At 39.6% G+C, this 16,131-nt stretch overlaps 2 protein-coding genes and 1 long non-coding RNA gene across 5 annotated transcripts in view; 2 read left to right on the forward strand and 1 right to left on the reverse strand.

Annotated features, from left to right (window-relative positions):
* LOC122965398 overlaps positions 1 to 3,179 on the forward strand; it is a 45,017-nt gene extending 41,838 nt beyond the window's left edge. Inside the window, exon 3 of the long non-coding RNA XR_006398220.1 lies at positions 2,694 to 3,179. This is a non-coding gene — a long non-coding RNA (uncharacterized LOC122965398). The remainder of the gene's footprint in view (positions 1 to 2,693) is intronic.
* LOC122999932 (zinc finger protein 569-like) lies at positions 627 to 8,673 on the reverse strand. Its single transcript, XM_044377306.1, has 4 exons — positions 8,365 to 8,673; positions 4,337 to 5,128; positions 3,203 to 3,955; positions 627 to 2,827 (listed from the first exon to the last, which is right to left on the reverse strand). The coding sequence occupies exons 1-4, from the start codon at positions 8,534 to 8,536 to the stop codon at positions 1,761 to 1,763; spliced, it is 2,784 nt and encodes a 927-aa protein (XP_044233241.1). The 5' UTR covers positions 8,537 to 8,673; the 3' UTR covers positions 627 to 1,760.
* A 1,305-nt stretch (positions 8,674 to 9,978) lies between these two features.
* Positions 9,979 to 16,131, forward strand: part of LOC122999808 (zinc finger protein 252-like) — a 37,115-nt gene continuing 30,962 nt past the window's right edge. The window contains exons 1-2 of one of the 3 annotated variants that reach the window (XM_044377060.1): positions 9,979 to 10,234; positions 12,795 to 13,391. In XM_044377060.1, coding sequence (XP_044232995.1) covers positions 10,063 to 10,234; positions 12,795 to 13,391 — 769 coding nt within the window. In that variant the 5' untranslated portion in view covers positions 9,979 to 10,062. The remainder of the gene's footprint in view (positions 10,235 to 12,794; positions 13,392 to 16,131) is intronic. The other 2 variants (XM_044377069.1, XM_044377080.1) reach the window with 2 other exon arrangements.

The following is a 16,131-nucleotide window of genomic DNA, read 5'->3' on the forward strand; positions in this document are numbered from 1 at the left end:
TACATTATCCATCACATCTGTTATATTTCAGATTCATATTTTGATAATCTTTTAAGTACTGTCTGTATATACTGTCATTATATGTGTTTACATTCAGTATATTATTCAAGTATATTCACACTCGATTCTAACATCCGATGACAATCATGCATTTCACTACCTCATCAATATCCACCTGACTTGCACTAATGTACAGTGCACTATAGCATATCAACATCAATGAGCAGTGAATACTCAGCTGATGGTATATTATAGTTTTTCTTACACATCTAGTCTTAAATCTATTTTTAGTTAATCTAATTATATTATCTATTATTATTTATCTGATTATATTTCAGTTAGTTTATTTAGTTATTGTATATAACGCAGTGGCTGCTGTAATACTTTAATTTCCCTTTGGGATTAATGAAGTCATTTATCTAACTATGAATCTGGTATACTTATATTATGACCTCATGAAGCAAAGTAACATTAAAATAAATGCATGAGATCAGAAACAAAACATTTTGTTGTCTACTTTTGATCAGGCATTTATTGTATGCACTACTGACACTTAATGTTAATGACACCTTTAGTTTTCCTAATCCTCCAATTAATGAAATTAAGAATATCAGACTGAAAAGCCATCATGAAAAAATATTTTATTGTTAATAAAATGTGATTACTACACCATGTAGTAAATCATCAACAATTTATGCGTGTCATCTCTAAAGAAGCAAATTTTATCTCAAGTTAAATCAGGAAAAAATACATAAAAATTATACAATTGAAAATAAACCCTGCAGACAAAAAAAAAACTCCAATTGGCAGCATGAAAACTTAAGAGAGCATACAGAACTAGAGGTTTTCTTTGTTTTGACATCAGAGAGCCTGAAATCCACTCACATTATTGATTTAGTACACTAAAATAGAGAAATAAAATCATTTAACAGGTCAATCATTAACATTTGTAGAAACTAACAATCCAACAACTCAAGTTTAGGGATGTACTGAAAATAAACAAAGAAATGCCAATCAGTAAATTAATTCACAACCCTGCTCTGTTGGTTGTCTAAGTTATAGTTAAAAAGTCAAAATTTATATTTTAGAGTGAGCAACATCACTGTTTTATTTTACTATATAACAAGACCCAGTACATTTGATTGCAAAAATGTATAATGGGCATTATTTGAAAATATCAAGCACTACTTGAAGTACCTGGATTTTAAGTCTTTGTTTAATTCAAAACAAGGAGATAGAAACTGTTGAAACAGAAATAAAAGTAATACCTTAATTTGAAAGAAAAACCAGCAAGAGGTGAGTTCAACAATACTTGATGGTATTGTTGACAATGTACCACTTCATTACACTAAAATATTGTGATCTCTTCTTAATGGGAAATATTTTATATTCACTAACAAAGACGCAGCTATTGCAAAAGTTTGTTCATTTTAGTTGGTAAACACTTGCCCATGGGAGTTTCAGCCTGATGGTTTGTCCTGTTTATGGATTGTTTCTTTCAATATGTCATTTGAGAAAAAACAAATCCCAGAAATGCTGCAATTATATGGTCGTTCACCTGTGCATGTTGTCCATGAATCACTACAACTGAATCCTCTCCAACGTTTCACAAATACAAGGCTACTTGCTTGTATGGACAATTATATGCTTTCCAACTCAAACATATGACAGAATCTTTTCCCTGTTGCAGCAGGTTCTTCTCATGTAGACTGTAAAGTCAACACAAAGCTCTCCCTCATGTTTAACAAGTGTACAGCTTCTCATCTGTATGAATTCTTATGTGTCTTTTCAAGTATGGTATCTTTTCCCACTTTGTGCGTTCTCATATGGATCTTCCATTGATGTCTACGACAGAACTCTCTCCCACAAGTTTTGCAATTGTACGGCTTGTCACCTGTATGGATTCTCTTATGCACTTTTAATGCTCCCAGCTGAGAGAAGCTTTTCCCACAAGTGTTACATGGGTACGGCTTCTCACCTGTGTGGATTCTCATATGCACTTTCACTGCTGTCATGTCACTAAATCTCCTCCCACAGGAGTTGCAGGGGTACGGTTTCTCACCTGTGTGGGTTCTCATGTGCTTTTTCATATCTGTCATTCGATAGAATCCTTTTCCACAGGTTTTGCAGTTATACGGTTTCTCACCTGTGTGGACTTTCATATGTAGGTTTAATGCGCCCAGCTGAGAGAATCTTTTCTCACAAGTGTTACATGGGTATGGCTTCTCACCTGTGTGAACTCTCAGATGTATATGCAATTTGGACTTGCACTTAAAAGCTTTCCCACAAGTGTCACATTTAAAACACTGTTTCCCTGTAATGGAATTACTGCGAATCTTTGATGTGGTAGAGTTGTCTTCATTGTTGGTGCGATATTTGCTCCTGTGATGTCTCTTCTTTGGTTTCGGCTCTGCGTTTCTAGTTGATCCTGAATCTCCTTCTTTGCCTCCTTTGTGATCTTGGCTCTCAGTTAGATTAGAATTGTGAGAGAGGAGCTGGTCTTCCCTGTTTGGATCTGGTATCACTGAGCTTTTAACTGACATACTGACAACATGCTCTTTCTCTGCTGCACTCTGAGTTTCAACCGGATCTAAGTCCAGAGTCTGATCTTCACCGTTGTCACTTTCCTCACAAGTAGGAGTCAACATAAAGGTTTCAGTCTCCTGCTTCAGTACTGGCTGCTCTCCCTCCAGACTGGTGCAGAGTTCCTCCTGTTCCTCTTTAATCTGTGGAGGCTCTGGGTCCTCTTGGTCCAGACTGGAATTCCTCTCCTGGTCACAGAGCTGCTGGTCAGTGAGAACCTCCTCCTCTTCATTACAGACATGCGCTGGAGTTTACAATGATATAAAACAGATAAAAGGAGTAAATCTTTACATTTAAAAAGGTGGAACCTGAGAATATGGAGCCTTTTTGCTTGAAAAATTACTTTAAAAATTCGTCAATTATCAAAACAACAACTGGTTATCTGTTGAGTGATTAATCACTTCACTCCTAAAGTTCATGTGTTTCTTCAGGATTGAGCCACTCGAACTCTTTTCCTTTGAGGCTGCACTTGAAAGTCTCTTGTCTCTATGGATTCAAACATACACTCTCAGGATTCCTCTTACAGTCGAAGCTCTCGCCAAATGCTGCAGTTTTAAGGATTATCTGTATGCTGAGCTTGTAAAAAAAACACCTTCTCACAGTAAACACAGCTTCTCACCTGTGTGACTTCTCATGTGAATCTGCAGATTCTGTAAACGCCGGAAACTCTTCTGACATCTGTTGCAAGCATACGGCTTCTCAGCTGAGTGGGTTATCATGTGTTGCGTGAGGTAACGTTTAAGGCTGAATGTCTTTCCACAGACTGTGCAACTGAAAGGCTTCTCAGCAGTGTGGGTCCTCAGGTGAACTTTCAGTTGTGTATACACATAAAAGTCTTTACTGCAGCTGTTGCACTTGAAAGGTTTGTCATTCTGCTGCTTAATTATATTTGGTGGAATGTTTGTAGTCAATGTTGAGGTGCCCTCATGTTTTTTTTGTGGCTCTGTTGCATTTCCATGGGTGTCACTTTTGTGTTCCTGGTTATTTCCCACATAAGAGGTGTGAAAGATGAGCTGATGGTCAGTGGTTGGTTCAGATACTCTACAGCTCTCTCTGTCAGATTCAGATCTTATCCTTTCAGTTGAAATGTTGTCTGGAGGCTCTTTCTCTGCTTCACTTTGATCACAACTCAAAACTAGAGTCCAGTCACTGTGATCACTTAAATAATTGGGGATTGACTTTAAGAAATCAGTCTCCTGCTTCAGTACCAGCTGCTCTCCCTCCAGACTAGTGCAGAGCTCCACCTGTTCCTCTGTAATCTGTGGAGGTTCTGGGTCCTCTTGGTGCAGACTGGAGTTCCTCTCCTGGTCACAGAGCTGCTGGTCAGTGAAAACTTCCTCCTCTTCATTATAGACATGTTGCTGTAGGAGCTCTGGAGTTTACAATGATATAAAACAGATAAAAGGAATAAATCTTTACATTTAAAAAGGTGGAACCTGGGAATATGGAGCCTTTTTGCTTGAAAAATTACTTTAAAAATTAGTCAATTATTAAAACAACAACTGGTTATCTGTTGAGTAATTAATCATTTCACCCCTAAACTTCATATGTTTGTTCAGGATTGAGCCACTCAAACTCTTGAGGCTGCACTTGAAAGTCTCTTGTCTCTATGGCTTCAAACATACACTCTCAGGATTTCTCTTACAGTCAAAGCTCTTGCCAAATGCTGCAGTTATAAGGATTATCTGTATGCTGAGCTTGTAAAAAGAAAAAAACACCTCCTCACAGTAAACACAGCTGTAAGTCTTCTCACCTGTGTGACGTGTCATGTGAATCCGTAGATGCTGTAAACGCCGGAAACTCTTCCGACATCTGCTGCAAGCGTACGGCTTCTCAGCTGAGTGGGTTATCATGTGTTGTGTGAGGTAACGTTTAAGGCTGAATGTCTTTCCACAGACTGTACAACTGAAAGGCTTCTCAGCAGTGTGGGTCCTCAGGTGAACTTTTAGTTGTTTATACACATAAAAGTCTTTACTGCAGCTGTTGCACTTGAAAGGTTTGTCATTTAGTTTGGGCTGAGAATTACTAGTCATTACCGTGTTCTGCTCCTTATTTATATTTAGTGTAATGTTTCTAGACAATGTTGAGGTGCCCTCATGTTTTTCCGTTGGCTTTGTTGCATTTCTATGGGTGTCACTTTTGTGTTCCTGGTTATTTCCCACATAAGAGGTGTGAAAGATGAGCTGATGGTCAGTGGTTGGTTCAGATACTCCAGAGCTCTCTCTGTCAGATTCAGATCTTATCCTTTTAGTTGAGATGTTGTCTGGAGGCTCTTTCTCTGCTTCACTTTGATCACAACTCAAAACTAGAGTCCAGTCACTGTGATCACTTAAGTAATTAGGACTTGACTTTAAGAAATCAGTCTCCTGCTTCAGTACCAGCTGTTCTCCCTCCAGACTGGTGCAGAGCTCTTCCTCCTGTTCCTCTTTAATCTGTGGAGGTTCTGGGTCCTCTAGGTCCAGACTGGAGGTCCTCTCCTGGCTACAGAGCTGGTGGTCAGTGAGAACCTCCTCCTCTTCATTACAGACATGTTGCTGAGGGAGCTCTGGAAGGACAAAGGAGAAAGGGTAATAAAAGAAGTGGTACTACTTTTTGATAAGGCACCCTTTATAAAAGGTTTAAAAGCATTAATTAATGGCTTAATCCAGGGTTCTTCATTGCATTACTCAGGAGCCTTATGTGGCTCGCCAAGCTCTGGTCGGTGGCTCACATCGCAGATTATAACTATGATAATGAAACCAATACAAACACCCTTCTAAAAGCTTTATAAGCATTAATTAATGACTTAATTAATTAAGTAATAATTATAAATATTTACTTATGCTTTATAAATCATTTATAAACCATTAACATTGACACATAACATGTTAACACAATAACCCTTTATTAATGATTGATAATCATTTACAACTGCAGGACTGCTGATGATTATGAATCGTTAATAAAGGGTTAAATGACTTTCTGATAAGACATTAGATCTCAAAAGTTACTAATAAAGGGTTAGTGTATCACATTTTTTAAGTCATCAGTAAGTAGTTGAACAGTACATTGGAGGCATCTCCTTAAGAATTAGATAAAGCAAATGTTATGGTTGTATAGAAAGGGGGGATTTTTCAAAAATCATGCTTATCAATGGCTTACAATTTATAAAGCATTGGTAAATGATTTATTAACCATCAATTAAGCCATCAATTCATGTTTATAAACCGTTTATGAAGGGGGCCTTATCTTAGAGTTGCACCAAAAATGCAGACATCCGACAATGCTGAATCTGCAGATTCTGTTTCAGATGCTGAAAGGCAGTTTGTCTGGCATGGCCTAAAGAAAGATTTGAGAGGGACTGGGCTGACTCCTACGTGGAGTACCAGCATGCTAAGGTGCACCGCCACACCAAAGCCCCCCCGCACAGTTCTCAGTGCCTGAAAGGAGGTTTGACCATGTTATAGTGGACCTGGTAGACCTGCTGCCCCCCTCCCACAATTCCACACACCTCCTCACCATGGTGGACAGGACCACCTGATGGCCAGAAGCCATCCCGCTGGTGTCGTCAACCTCCACCAAGGTACCACAGGCGTTCATTGGTACCCTTGTTGCCCAGTTCAGCGCCCCATCTGACCTCTCCTCCAACAGGGGTCCACAGTTCATGTCCAAGCTCTGAGATGCACAGAGAGCTTGGGAGTGAAACTCCACTGCACCACTGCTGACCACCCTCAGGCTAATGGGCTAAGCGAGCAGTTTCATTGCTCCATGACGGCCACTTTGTGGGCAGCCTAAAGGACAGCAGCTGGGTTGACAGGCTCCCGTGGTTCATGTTGGGCCTCAAGACTGCCCCAGAAGAGGACCTCCAGTCCTCATCCATTGAACTGGTTTACGGCCAACCTCTGCAGGTCCCGAGGGATTTCATCCCCAACACCACAGCTCCCTGGTCTGCAATTCACCAATGGACCACACTCCTGGATAATGTCAGGGTTTTTGCACTCGTCCCCACTTCACAACATGGCCTCCCCCAGTCTCACTTCCCCACAAGCCTGCAGGCAGCAGAGTATATTTTCATCCACCATGATGCCCACCGTGGACCCCTGCAGCCTTTTTACAACAGCCTGTTCCGCGACCTTGAAACTAGGGGCAAGCATGTTGTGGTGGGCATCAGCAGCATGTCGGAACACGTTTCCATGGACTGCCTCAAACCGGCTCACCTGGACCTGGACCAACTTATTGGACTATACTAGCCCCCTTACCCTGTCCCCAACCACCCACAAGACCCCTAACATCCCTGCAGCCCCTGCATTGCCCCCACGCAGCTGCAAGGCCCCCAAGACTCTTTCCGTGGGAGCCCCTGCCCCCGTTTCTTTTCCCAAACTAAGTGTTGTAGTATAATCAATAGCAGAGCCTTGGTTATTGAACTGAATTTGATGGTACTACACTGTATAAGAATGAAGTAATTGAATACAGTGGAAACCACTTATAGTGATCACATCCATCCAGGTCAAATTGATCACTATAAGCGGATGATTATTATAACCATTTTTTTTTTCTTTTTCTTAATTTCTCATGCAGATTATCATCTAATTGACATTTGTATATTTATTACATGAATACAAAGTAATGAAATGGGCCACATCACTCTTTAACTAGATTCAACTTTAGGAGAGAAACACAACCTGTAACGCTGTATAACCCTGCCATGAGGGAAGACAAAAATATTACTAGGAAGAGAGGAGGACATTTCTCTTTGTTTGATAACATGAAAAGTAAAGTTAGGCTTTGCTGATGGCTTCCTCACTCATTTTTAAAAAGATGAGAGAAAGAGAGAGAGACAGAGAGAAAGAGAAAGAAGCAGTGGTTGAGTGAGCTAGAGAGTGGATGAGGAGAGCGAGCAGTGGTAGTGAGAAAGCCGGTGAATGAGAAGAGGGAAACATTATTTTCTGATTGTTTCATGGTGGTTACAAATAAACACACCCCCACCCTGCACAAACCTGTGGAGGTGGGCAGCAACGCCTGATAATGGTGTTGCAGCTTCAAAATACACATCATACGTGTACTAAGGGAGTAAGATAAACAAAGAAAATAGATTTACCATAGTTTAAAAAATTTCAATATGTTTTCATGTATGAAAAGACCCAAAATGAACACTGTAAGCAGGCTACTTGATTAATATAAGCAAATTATTTAAACAGCATTTATAAAGGACTGATTCAGTCCCGAGCTTTTCGATCCATATAAGCGGTCGATCACTGAACCGTGATCACTATAAGTGGTTTCCACTGTATTACACTGTATAAGAGTGAAGTTATTTAATAATTTATCCAATAGAAAATTCCCCCAAATTATACAAAAGCACATTTTTCCAAACTGAGTGAGTATAACCAACAAGTGACCATTGATGTGTTAAGTGATTTCGGGGACACTACACTGTATGGGATTGAAAACATTGAATATTTCTGTAGTATGTCTTTTCGGTATTGCACTTTCTAGACAGTCCCTGCGCACTCGTCTCACAGCCGTTGAACATAGAGGGCAAGGTTATCAGTCCAGCTCAGAGGACGGCTCGTTTTGGTGAAAATTAGGTTGTAGATCGTTGTCTACCTTACTACGGTAGGAAAGAGGTTTGTGTTTTAACAACGTTTCGGTTATGAGTTATAACGTTAGATCTGGAAAGTTCGAACCTGTGAATATATTTCCAACTTTACCAAACTATAATTACAAATTTTAACCACTGCAGTGGTAGATAAAGCTGATTGTTCTGTTGTATATTATTACAATAATTCAGGTTTTACAAACCTATTCTATGTAACTTTATCTCTGGTTTCCAAACGATGTCCAGCAGTCTGCGCTGACGATCGATCTCTTCCTCATACTCGACGATAGTTTTTTGAAAATCTCGGAATATTTCTTCAGCAGCAGCAGTTAGTCGCTCGTTGATTAACTCTCTCAAACACTCAACTGACGACATTGTTGCTTAATTACAAGTAAGATATCTCGTTATCCTACTGAGAGACTTCTTCCAAGCACAAGGCACCAATCAGTTAACGTGACTAGCCCCTGTGTTGTTTACTTCCGCTGGATGTTACACTGTTAAGTTCCGACAGCGGAATCTTGTGTTTTTTCGTTCCGCTTGTTGAAAGGAGTTGTCTCAGACGGTGTCATTTGTAGCTTATAAATAAGCAGCAGTAACAGCACAGAGGCTTTATGTCTTTAAACTAGACATAAGAACTGCCTGCTGTATCAGGTTGATATTTTCCCTCTCGTTGATATTTTATGCCCTCTTCAAAACCTGAAAGTGGAAAATTCATTGTGTAAAAGGTTTGAGGTACTCTCTATGGGGAGGGACACCAAAAGGACAATCACACAAAAATGATGTGTTGTTTCTTAAGGGACCAATGGCCTAAAAAACTCACATAATTTGCTTATACCTTTACGATTTGTTGTGATCAAGACCATGGGGATGGTTGTGAATTTTAGGAGGACCAGTGCTAGGTTAAACACTATTTCCATTCTTTGAGGGGAGGTGGAGGTGGTGGAGGGATACAGATACCATGAAGTCCACCTTGACAACAGACTGGACTGAAAATGCAACACAGAGGGTGTCTATAGGAAGGGACAGAGCAGACTCTACTTCTCGAGGAAGCTTAGGTCCTTTAATGTGTGCAGTAAGATGTGGCAAATCTTCTACCAATCTGTTGTGGTGAGTGCAATATTCTGCACTACTGTCTGCTGGGACAGCAGCATCAGAGTCAGGGACACTAACAACCTGAACAAACTGATAAGGAAGGCTGGCTCTGTGCTGGGGACTCCTCTGGATACACTGGAGCTGGTTGTGGAGAGGAGGATGCTGCAAAAACTGTTAAACATCATGGAGAACATCTCACTTTCCTTCCATGACCTGCTGGTCAAACAGCAGAGCACTTTCAGTCACAAAGTGACAAAGAACGCTCAAGGATGTAATTTCTGCCATTCCTGTCTGTGCAATGACTCTCACCTGGATTTTTATTTTATTACATTATCCATCACGTTATATTTCAGATTCATATTTTGATACTCTTTAAAGTACCATCTGTATATACTGTCATTATATGTATATACATTCAATTATTCAAGTAACATCCATGGACAATCATGCATCTTACTACTTTATCAATGTCAACCTGACTTGCCCTAATGTACAGTGTACTATAGGATATTAACATCGATGAGCAGTGTATACTCAGCAAATGGTATATACACACACACACACACACACACACATATATATATATATATATATATATATATATATATATATATATATATATATATATATATATATATATATATATATATCATCTTTAAAGTTGGTTTGCGATCCGCCAACAACGACGAAGAAGAAGAACATCCGGCGGAAGTAAACACGGACGTGACAGACAGAACATAGGCGTGGTAACTGCTGTATGTACTGTGCATGGAAGGGCAATGAGACATCTTACTCGGAATTAAGCAACAATGTCTTCAGTTCAGTGTTTGAGAGAGCTCATCAACGAGCGACTAACTGCTGCTGCTGAAGAAATATTCCGAGTTTTTCAGACAATTATCGTCGAGTACGAGAAAGAGATCGATCGTCAGCGCAGACTGCTGGATATCGTTTGGAAACCAGAAATAAAGTTACACAGAATAGGTTTGTACAAGCATAACTATATTTAAAAAACAAACAGATGAACAAAACGGAAGAAATTCAACGAGGCTGAAGTTGGCATCCGAGTCACAGCTTCCGATTGGGATTTCCCAGTCCACCTTTTGGTTGCATCCCTAATATATCTAATACTATTACTAATGTTTCAAGTACCTATGGAGCCTTTTAACTACTACTAAAACCTCTATATGTAACTCAGTCTTTGTTTCTTCCTGATATCCTCTTACTCCTTTCCAGACCAACTGTCGTTTGAATGTCCTGCTTTTGTCTCAGTTTCCTTCAGTCTTACTGTCTGGCCCATTTACATTCTGTACATTTCTGTCTATCTAACTTACTTTTTTCCTTCCTTCTTTCTATCTCCTCTCTTCCATATTCCTGCGTTTCTCATGATCATATGCATAGCTTCCACCATGTTATGGTGGAAAACTGCCTTCCCATGTCGAATGTGCCAGTGAGAGTGCAAAGAGGTAAAAAATGAGGTAGAGACTAGAAACTAAGCTCCACGATAGGAGGAGTTATGAAAAGTATATAATATGAGGTTTTATGCTTTTGCATCAGGTTTTTTCTTTGTCCCGGGACAAGGAAGTCTCGGTTTGCTCTGTATCTTTTTATATGCACAGTAAACCTATTCACATTAAACTCTATCAGCTTCCAGTGTATTTTTTGAGTTTTGAGTTTAATGCTAAGTTGTGGGTGACCTGAAGATTTATTGGCCCATTTGAAGATTTCTCCCTATAACAATGTCCCTATTGTTCTTTATCTGTCATTTTACTTTTTTTTTTTTCCCGCCAATTTTCTGTGCTTTTCCTGTTTACTTCTCTTTTGCTATTATTTCTCACTGCCTTTCCTTCACTCTTTATGTCCTTCCTTCTTCTCTCCCTCTTTTCCTCTGCCCCTCCTTTCCATCTACCCCTCACAATTTTATTGATGTATCCTTTCTGCTCCCTATAGAAAACACAGTGACAATACAGATTTAATGGATCAGATTTGTTTACAATGTATGCCATGTACCAGGCACAACCAACCTGACCTGAAACCAAGTTTTTCTCCGGGCTGTTTTCAGACATTGCAAGAAGGAGATAAACATCACTTCCTTTGTCCACTATTTTGCCTGCTACTGGGGCTGCTTCGTTGAAATATTGTAGGGGGCGCTGTCTAGCCATTCTGCCACACCCATGCCCGCCACCTATGCAGTATTACAGATTTTTTAAGACCCGTCATGTGTGTCAAAATTTTGTGAGTTTTCAAGCATGTCTAGCCCCTTAAAAACAGCTTCGTACATTGTGGCGAACAATGCGTTGCCATGGCAACGACTTTTGATGAAAACTCAAAAGCTTCAGGAGTTATCATTATCAAGGTCTTACACCTTGGCTGACCAAATTTTATGTGTTTCTCGCTAACCAACTAGGAGTAGTTAGCAAAAGAGTGGCGCTTAAGACATCCTGTTGCCAGTAGGTGGCACTATGACTATGACTCAATATGAGCCTATCCTTGCCCTCAGACCGGAACATTTATGAAGCATGGGAAATTTGGAAAAGATCTGATCATGAAGAGTCAAGTTGTAACACTTTGTTTGTTCATGGCGAAACATTGAAATTTGCCACACCACCACAGCAAAGGCATCCAGTGAAAACTCACCATTTTCACAATATGGAATCATCAAAGACTTAAGGCTTTTCTAATCAAATTTCAGATGGATCTGTTCATCCTGCTTGGTACAACTCATAAAAGTACAGAACATGTAACTTCCTGTCACCAGTAGGTGACGCTATGAGTATGTCTCAATATTGACACATAGATGTATTCAGGATAGGACCCTCATGAAGCATGAGAAATTTGGGGCAGATTGGACAATGTACGTTGGAGTTATAAGGACCTCTTGTTTTATGGCGAAACATCAATCATCGCTGCATTGCTACGGCAAGGGCGTTCAGCTAAAACTCAAGATTTTTATAATTTTTCATCACAAAGTTCTTTAGATGACACTGACAAAACTGTGTTTTGTGTTGGTGGGGTTAAATCTCTAGGAGGAGTTTGTTGAAATACAATGCTTGGAAATGCGCAAAAATTGAAATTAAATTCAAAATGGCTGACTTCCTGGTGAATTAGGGTATGGCTCCAGCAGGCTTTTTTTGTGCATCTCTTCATGTTAATCTAGTCCAGATTTGACAGGTCTAAGTATAGTGGTTTTTGATGTGGACCTGGTCTAATATGGTCTGGATGCAAAAAAGGAGTGAAATTGCCCTTTTTTGCATTTTCACAAATAGAAGAAAGGTTTCACAAATCTGAAACTGTGTTTTATTGATTCTCTGGAGTCTCCATGATAATCTAGTCCAGGTTTGACAGGTCTAAGTATAGTGGTTTTTGATCTAGAAATTCATGATATGTAAAAGTGAAATGGGAACTAGAATTGAACATTAAACTGTCGAAGTAGCTCTAAAAGATCTAAGATCTCAGTAGTTTAAATGCATCTTTATGTGCTCAGATATCTGGTTTTCTGTCATCACCCTAGTAACCTACTTCTTCTGTCCCTTTGTCCTTCCAGAGCTCACACAGCAACATGTCTGTAAGGAGGAGGAGGTTCTCACTGACCAGCAGCTCTGTAACCAGGAGAGGAACTCCAGTCTGGACCAAGAGGACCCAGAGCCTCCACAGATTAAAGAGGAACAGGAGGAACTCTGCACCAGTCTGGAGGGAGCACAGCTGGTGCTGAAGCAGGAAACTGAAACCTTTATGTGGACTCCTACTTGTGAGGAAAGTGACAACAGTGAAGATCAGACGGAGGACTCTGATGAAACTCAGAGTGCAGCAGAGAAAGAACATATGGTAATCATGTCAGTTAAAAGTTTAATGGTACCAAAACCAAACAGTGACGACCAGCTCCTCTCTCACAACTCTCATGTACTTGAGAACCAAGATCACAAAGGAGGCAAATATGGATACTCAGGATCAACTGGGAATGCAGAGACAAAACCCAAGAGACATCACAGAAGAAAAAATCACACAAACATTGAAGGCAACTCTGCCACATCAAAGATTCACAATAATATTTATACAGGAAAAAAGTCTTTAAAATGCAATACTTGTGGGAAAGCTTTTCAGTGCAAGTCCAATTTGAACAAACACCTGAGAATCCACACAGGTGAGAAGCCGCACAAATGTAACACTTGTGAAAAGAGATTCTGTCAGCGGGGAGCATTGAAACAGCATATGACGGTCCACACAGGTGAGAAGCCTTATAACTGCGAAACCTGTAGAAAAGCATTCTGTCGAATGTCAAACTTGAAAAGCCACATGAGAGTCCACACAGGCGAGAAGCCGCACACATGTATCACTTGTCAGAAAAGATTCTCCGAGCTGGGCAACTTAAAACTGCATATGAGAACACACACAGGGGAGAAGCCGTACACATGTAACACTTGTGAGAAAAGATTCTCTAAACCTGGTGCATTAAAAGTGCATATGAGAATCCACACAGGTGAGAAGCCGTACTCATGTATCACTTGTGAGAAAAGATTCCCTCAACTGTGCAAATTAAAAGTGCATATGAAAAGCCATACAGGCGAGAAACCGTACCCATGTAACACTTGTCAGAAAAGATTCTCTCATCTGGGCACAGTAAAACTGCATATGAGAACACACACAGGTGAGAAGCCGTACACATGTAGCACTTGTGAGAAAAGATTCTCTCAACTGGGCGCATTAAAACAGCATATAAGAACACACACAGGGGAGAAGCCGTACACATGTAATACTTGTCAGAAAAGATTCTCTAAGCCAGGCACATTAAAAATGCATATGAGAACACACACAGGGGAGAAGCCGTACACATGTAACATTTGTGAGAAAAGATTCTCTCAACTGTGCAAATTAAAAGTGCATATGAGAGTCCACACAGGTGAGAAGCCATACTCATGTAACACTTGTGAGAAAAGATTCTCTCAACAGGGCAACTTAAAACTGCATATGAGAACCCACACAGGTTAGAATTGGAATTCGAGAAAGTTTTGTCCAATGGGAGAAGAAAACAAGACTGTCTTCCTTACTCAGATATAAAAATATTAGTTCAGAAAAGTTCAAAAAAATTCAGCTGTATGCTCACTTAAGTTTTAATATTGCCAAGTAGAGTCTTCTTGTCTGAGGTGTTTATTTTTCAGTTTTATAATTTATATGTATTTTTTTCCCCCTGGTTTAAGGTGACACACACAAATTATAGATGATGTACTACATGGTGTAGTCAACACATTTTATTACCAATTAAATATTTTTGTCATGATGGCTTTTCAGACTGATACTTGTAATTTAATTGATTGGATGATTAGGAAAACTTAAAGTGACATTAAGTGTTAGTAATATGTACAATAAATGCCTAAACAAACAGACAACAAAATGCTTTGTTTCTGATCTCATGTATTTATTTTGATATTACCTTGCTTCATGAGATGATAATATTCAGGAAGTATACCAGGTTCATACATAGATAGATGACTTTATTAATCCCAAAGAGAAATCAAAGTGTTACAGCAGCCACTTCACATAAATCAAAATACAAAAACAATTAGGTATAGGTAAAAGAAACAAATAGAATTAAATGCTAATACACAATAACTTAATATACTAACTCAAGTATAAAAATAAATAGAATTACTAAAAAATAGAATAGAGACTAGAGATATCACTATAATATACCATTTGCTGAGTATACACTGCTCACTGATGTTAATATGCTATAGTACACTGTACATTAGTGCAAGACAGGTGGATGTTGATGAGGTAGTAAGATGCATGATTGTCCATGGATGTTACAATTGAGTGTAGATTGATTCTTAAATGATTTACTGGATGTATATACATATAATGACAGTATATACAGACAGTACTTAAAAGCTGATCAAAATATGAATCTGAAATATAACATGTGATGAATAATGTAATAAAATACAAGTCCAGGTGAGCAGTGTGTCTTCACTGTCAGAGGAGTCCCCTCTCCTGGCACAGAGGAGAGTCATTGTTCAGACTGATGGCAGTTGGCAGGACTGACTTCCTGTAGCGTTCTTTGTCACAGCGGAGCTGAATAAAATCTCTGACTGAAAGTGCTCCGCTGTTTGACCAGCAGGTCTTGGAGGGGATGTGACATGTTTTCCATGATGTTTAACAGTTTGTGCAGCATCCTCCTCTCCACAACCAGCTCCAGTGTATCCAGAGGAGTCCCCAGAACACAACCAGCCTTCCTGATCACTTACTTCAGTATTTTTGTCCCTGGTTCTGATGCTGCTGCCCCAGCAGATAGCAGCATAGAATATTGCACTCACCACAACAGGCTGGTAGAAGATTTGCAACATCTTACAGCACACATTAAATGATCTAAGCTTCCTCAAGAAGTAGAGTCTCCCCTGTCCCTTCCTGCAGACACCCTCTGTGTTGCATTTTCAGTCCAGTCTGTGGTCGAGGTGGATTCCAAGGTATCTTTATCCCTCCACCACCTCCACCTCCTGTCCAAGAATGGAAATGGTATTTATCCTAGCCCTGGTCCTCCTAAAATCAACAACCATCTCCTTGGTCTTGACTACAACAAATCCTAAAACTATAAGCAAATTATGTGAGGGTTTTTTTAGGCCAGTGGCTCCTTAAGAAATAACACACCATTTTGTGTGAGTGATGAACTGCACAGGTCAATAGGTCAACACATAAAGCTGCTATCTTTTACTCTGGTTGGCATGCTGCCTTAAATTAAGGAGTCTCCACAGGAGAAGCAGGAAAAGACTGAAGTTTCTACGTAAACATACTGATTAAAAAAAAAAAAAAAAAAAAAAAACAGCTGTGAAATAAATGTACAATACAATAATATTACAATTCTTTGTGCAATTGATATCAAAAACTGC

Source organism: Thunnus albacares, chromosome 2, assembly GCF_914725855.1.
Source record: "Thunnus albacares chromosome 2, fThuAlb1.1, whole genome shotgun sequence".
In the NCBI taxonomy this organism is placed as follows: Eukaryota; Metazoa; Chordata; class Actinopteri; order Scombriformes; family Scombridae; genus Thunnus; species Thunnus albacares.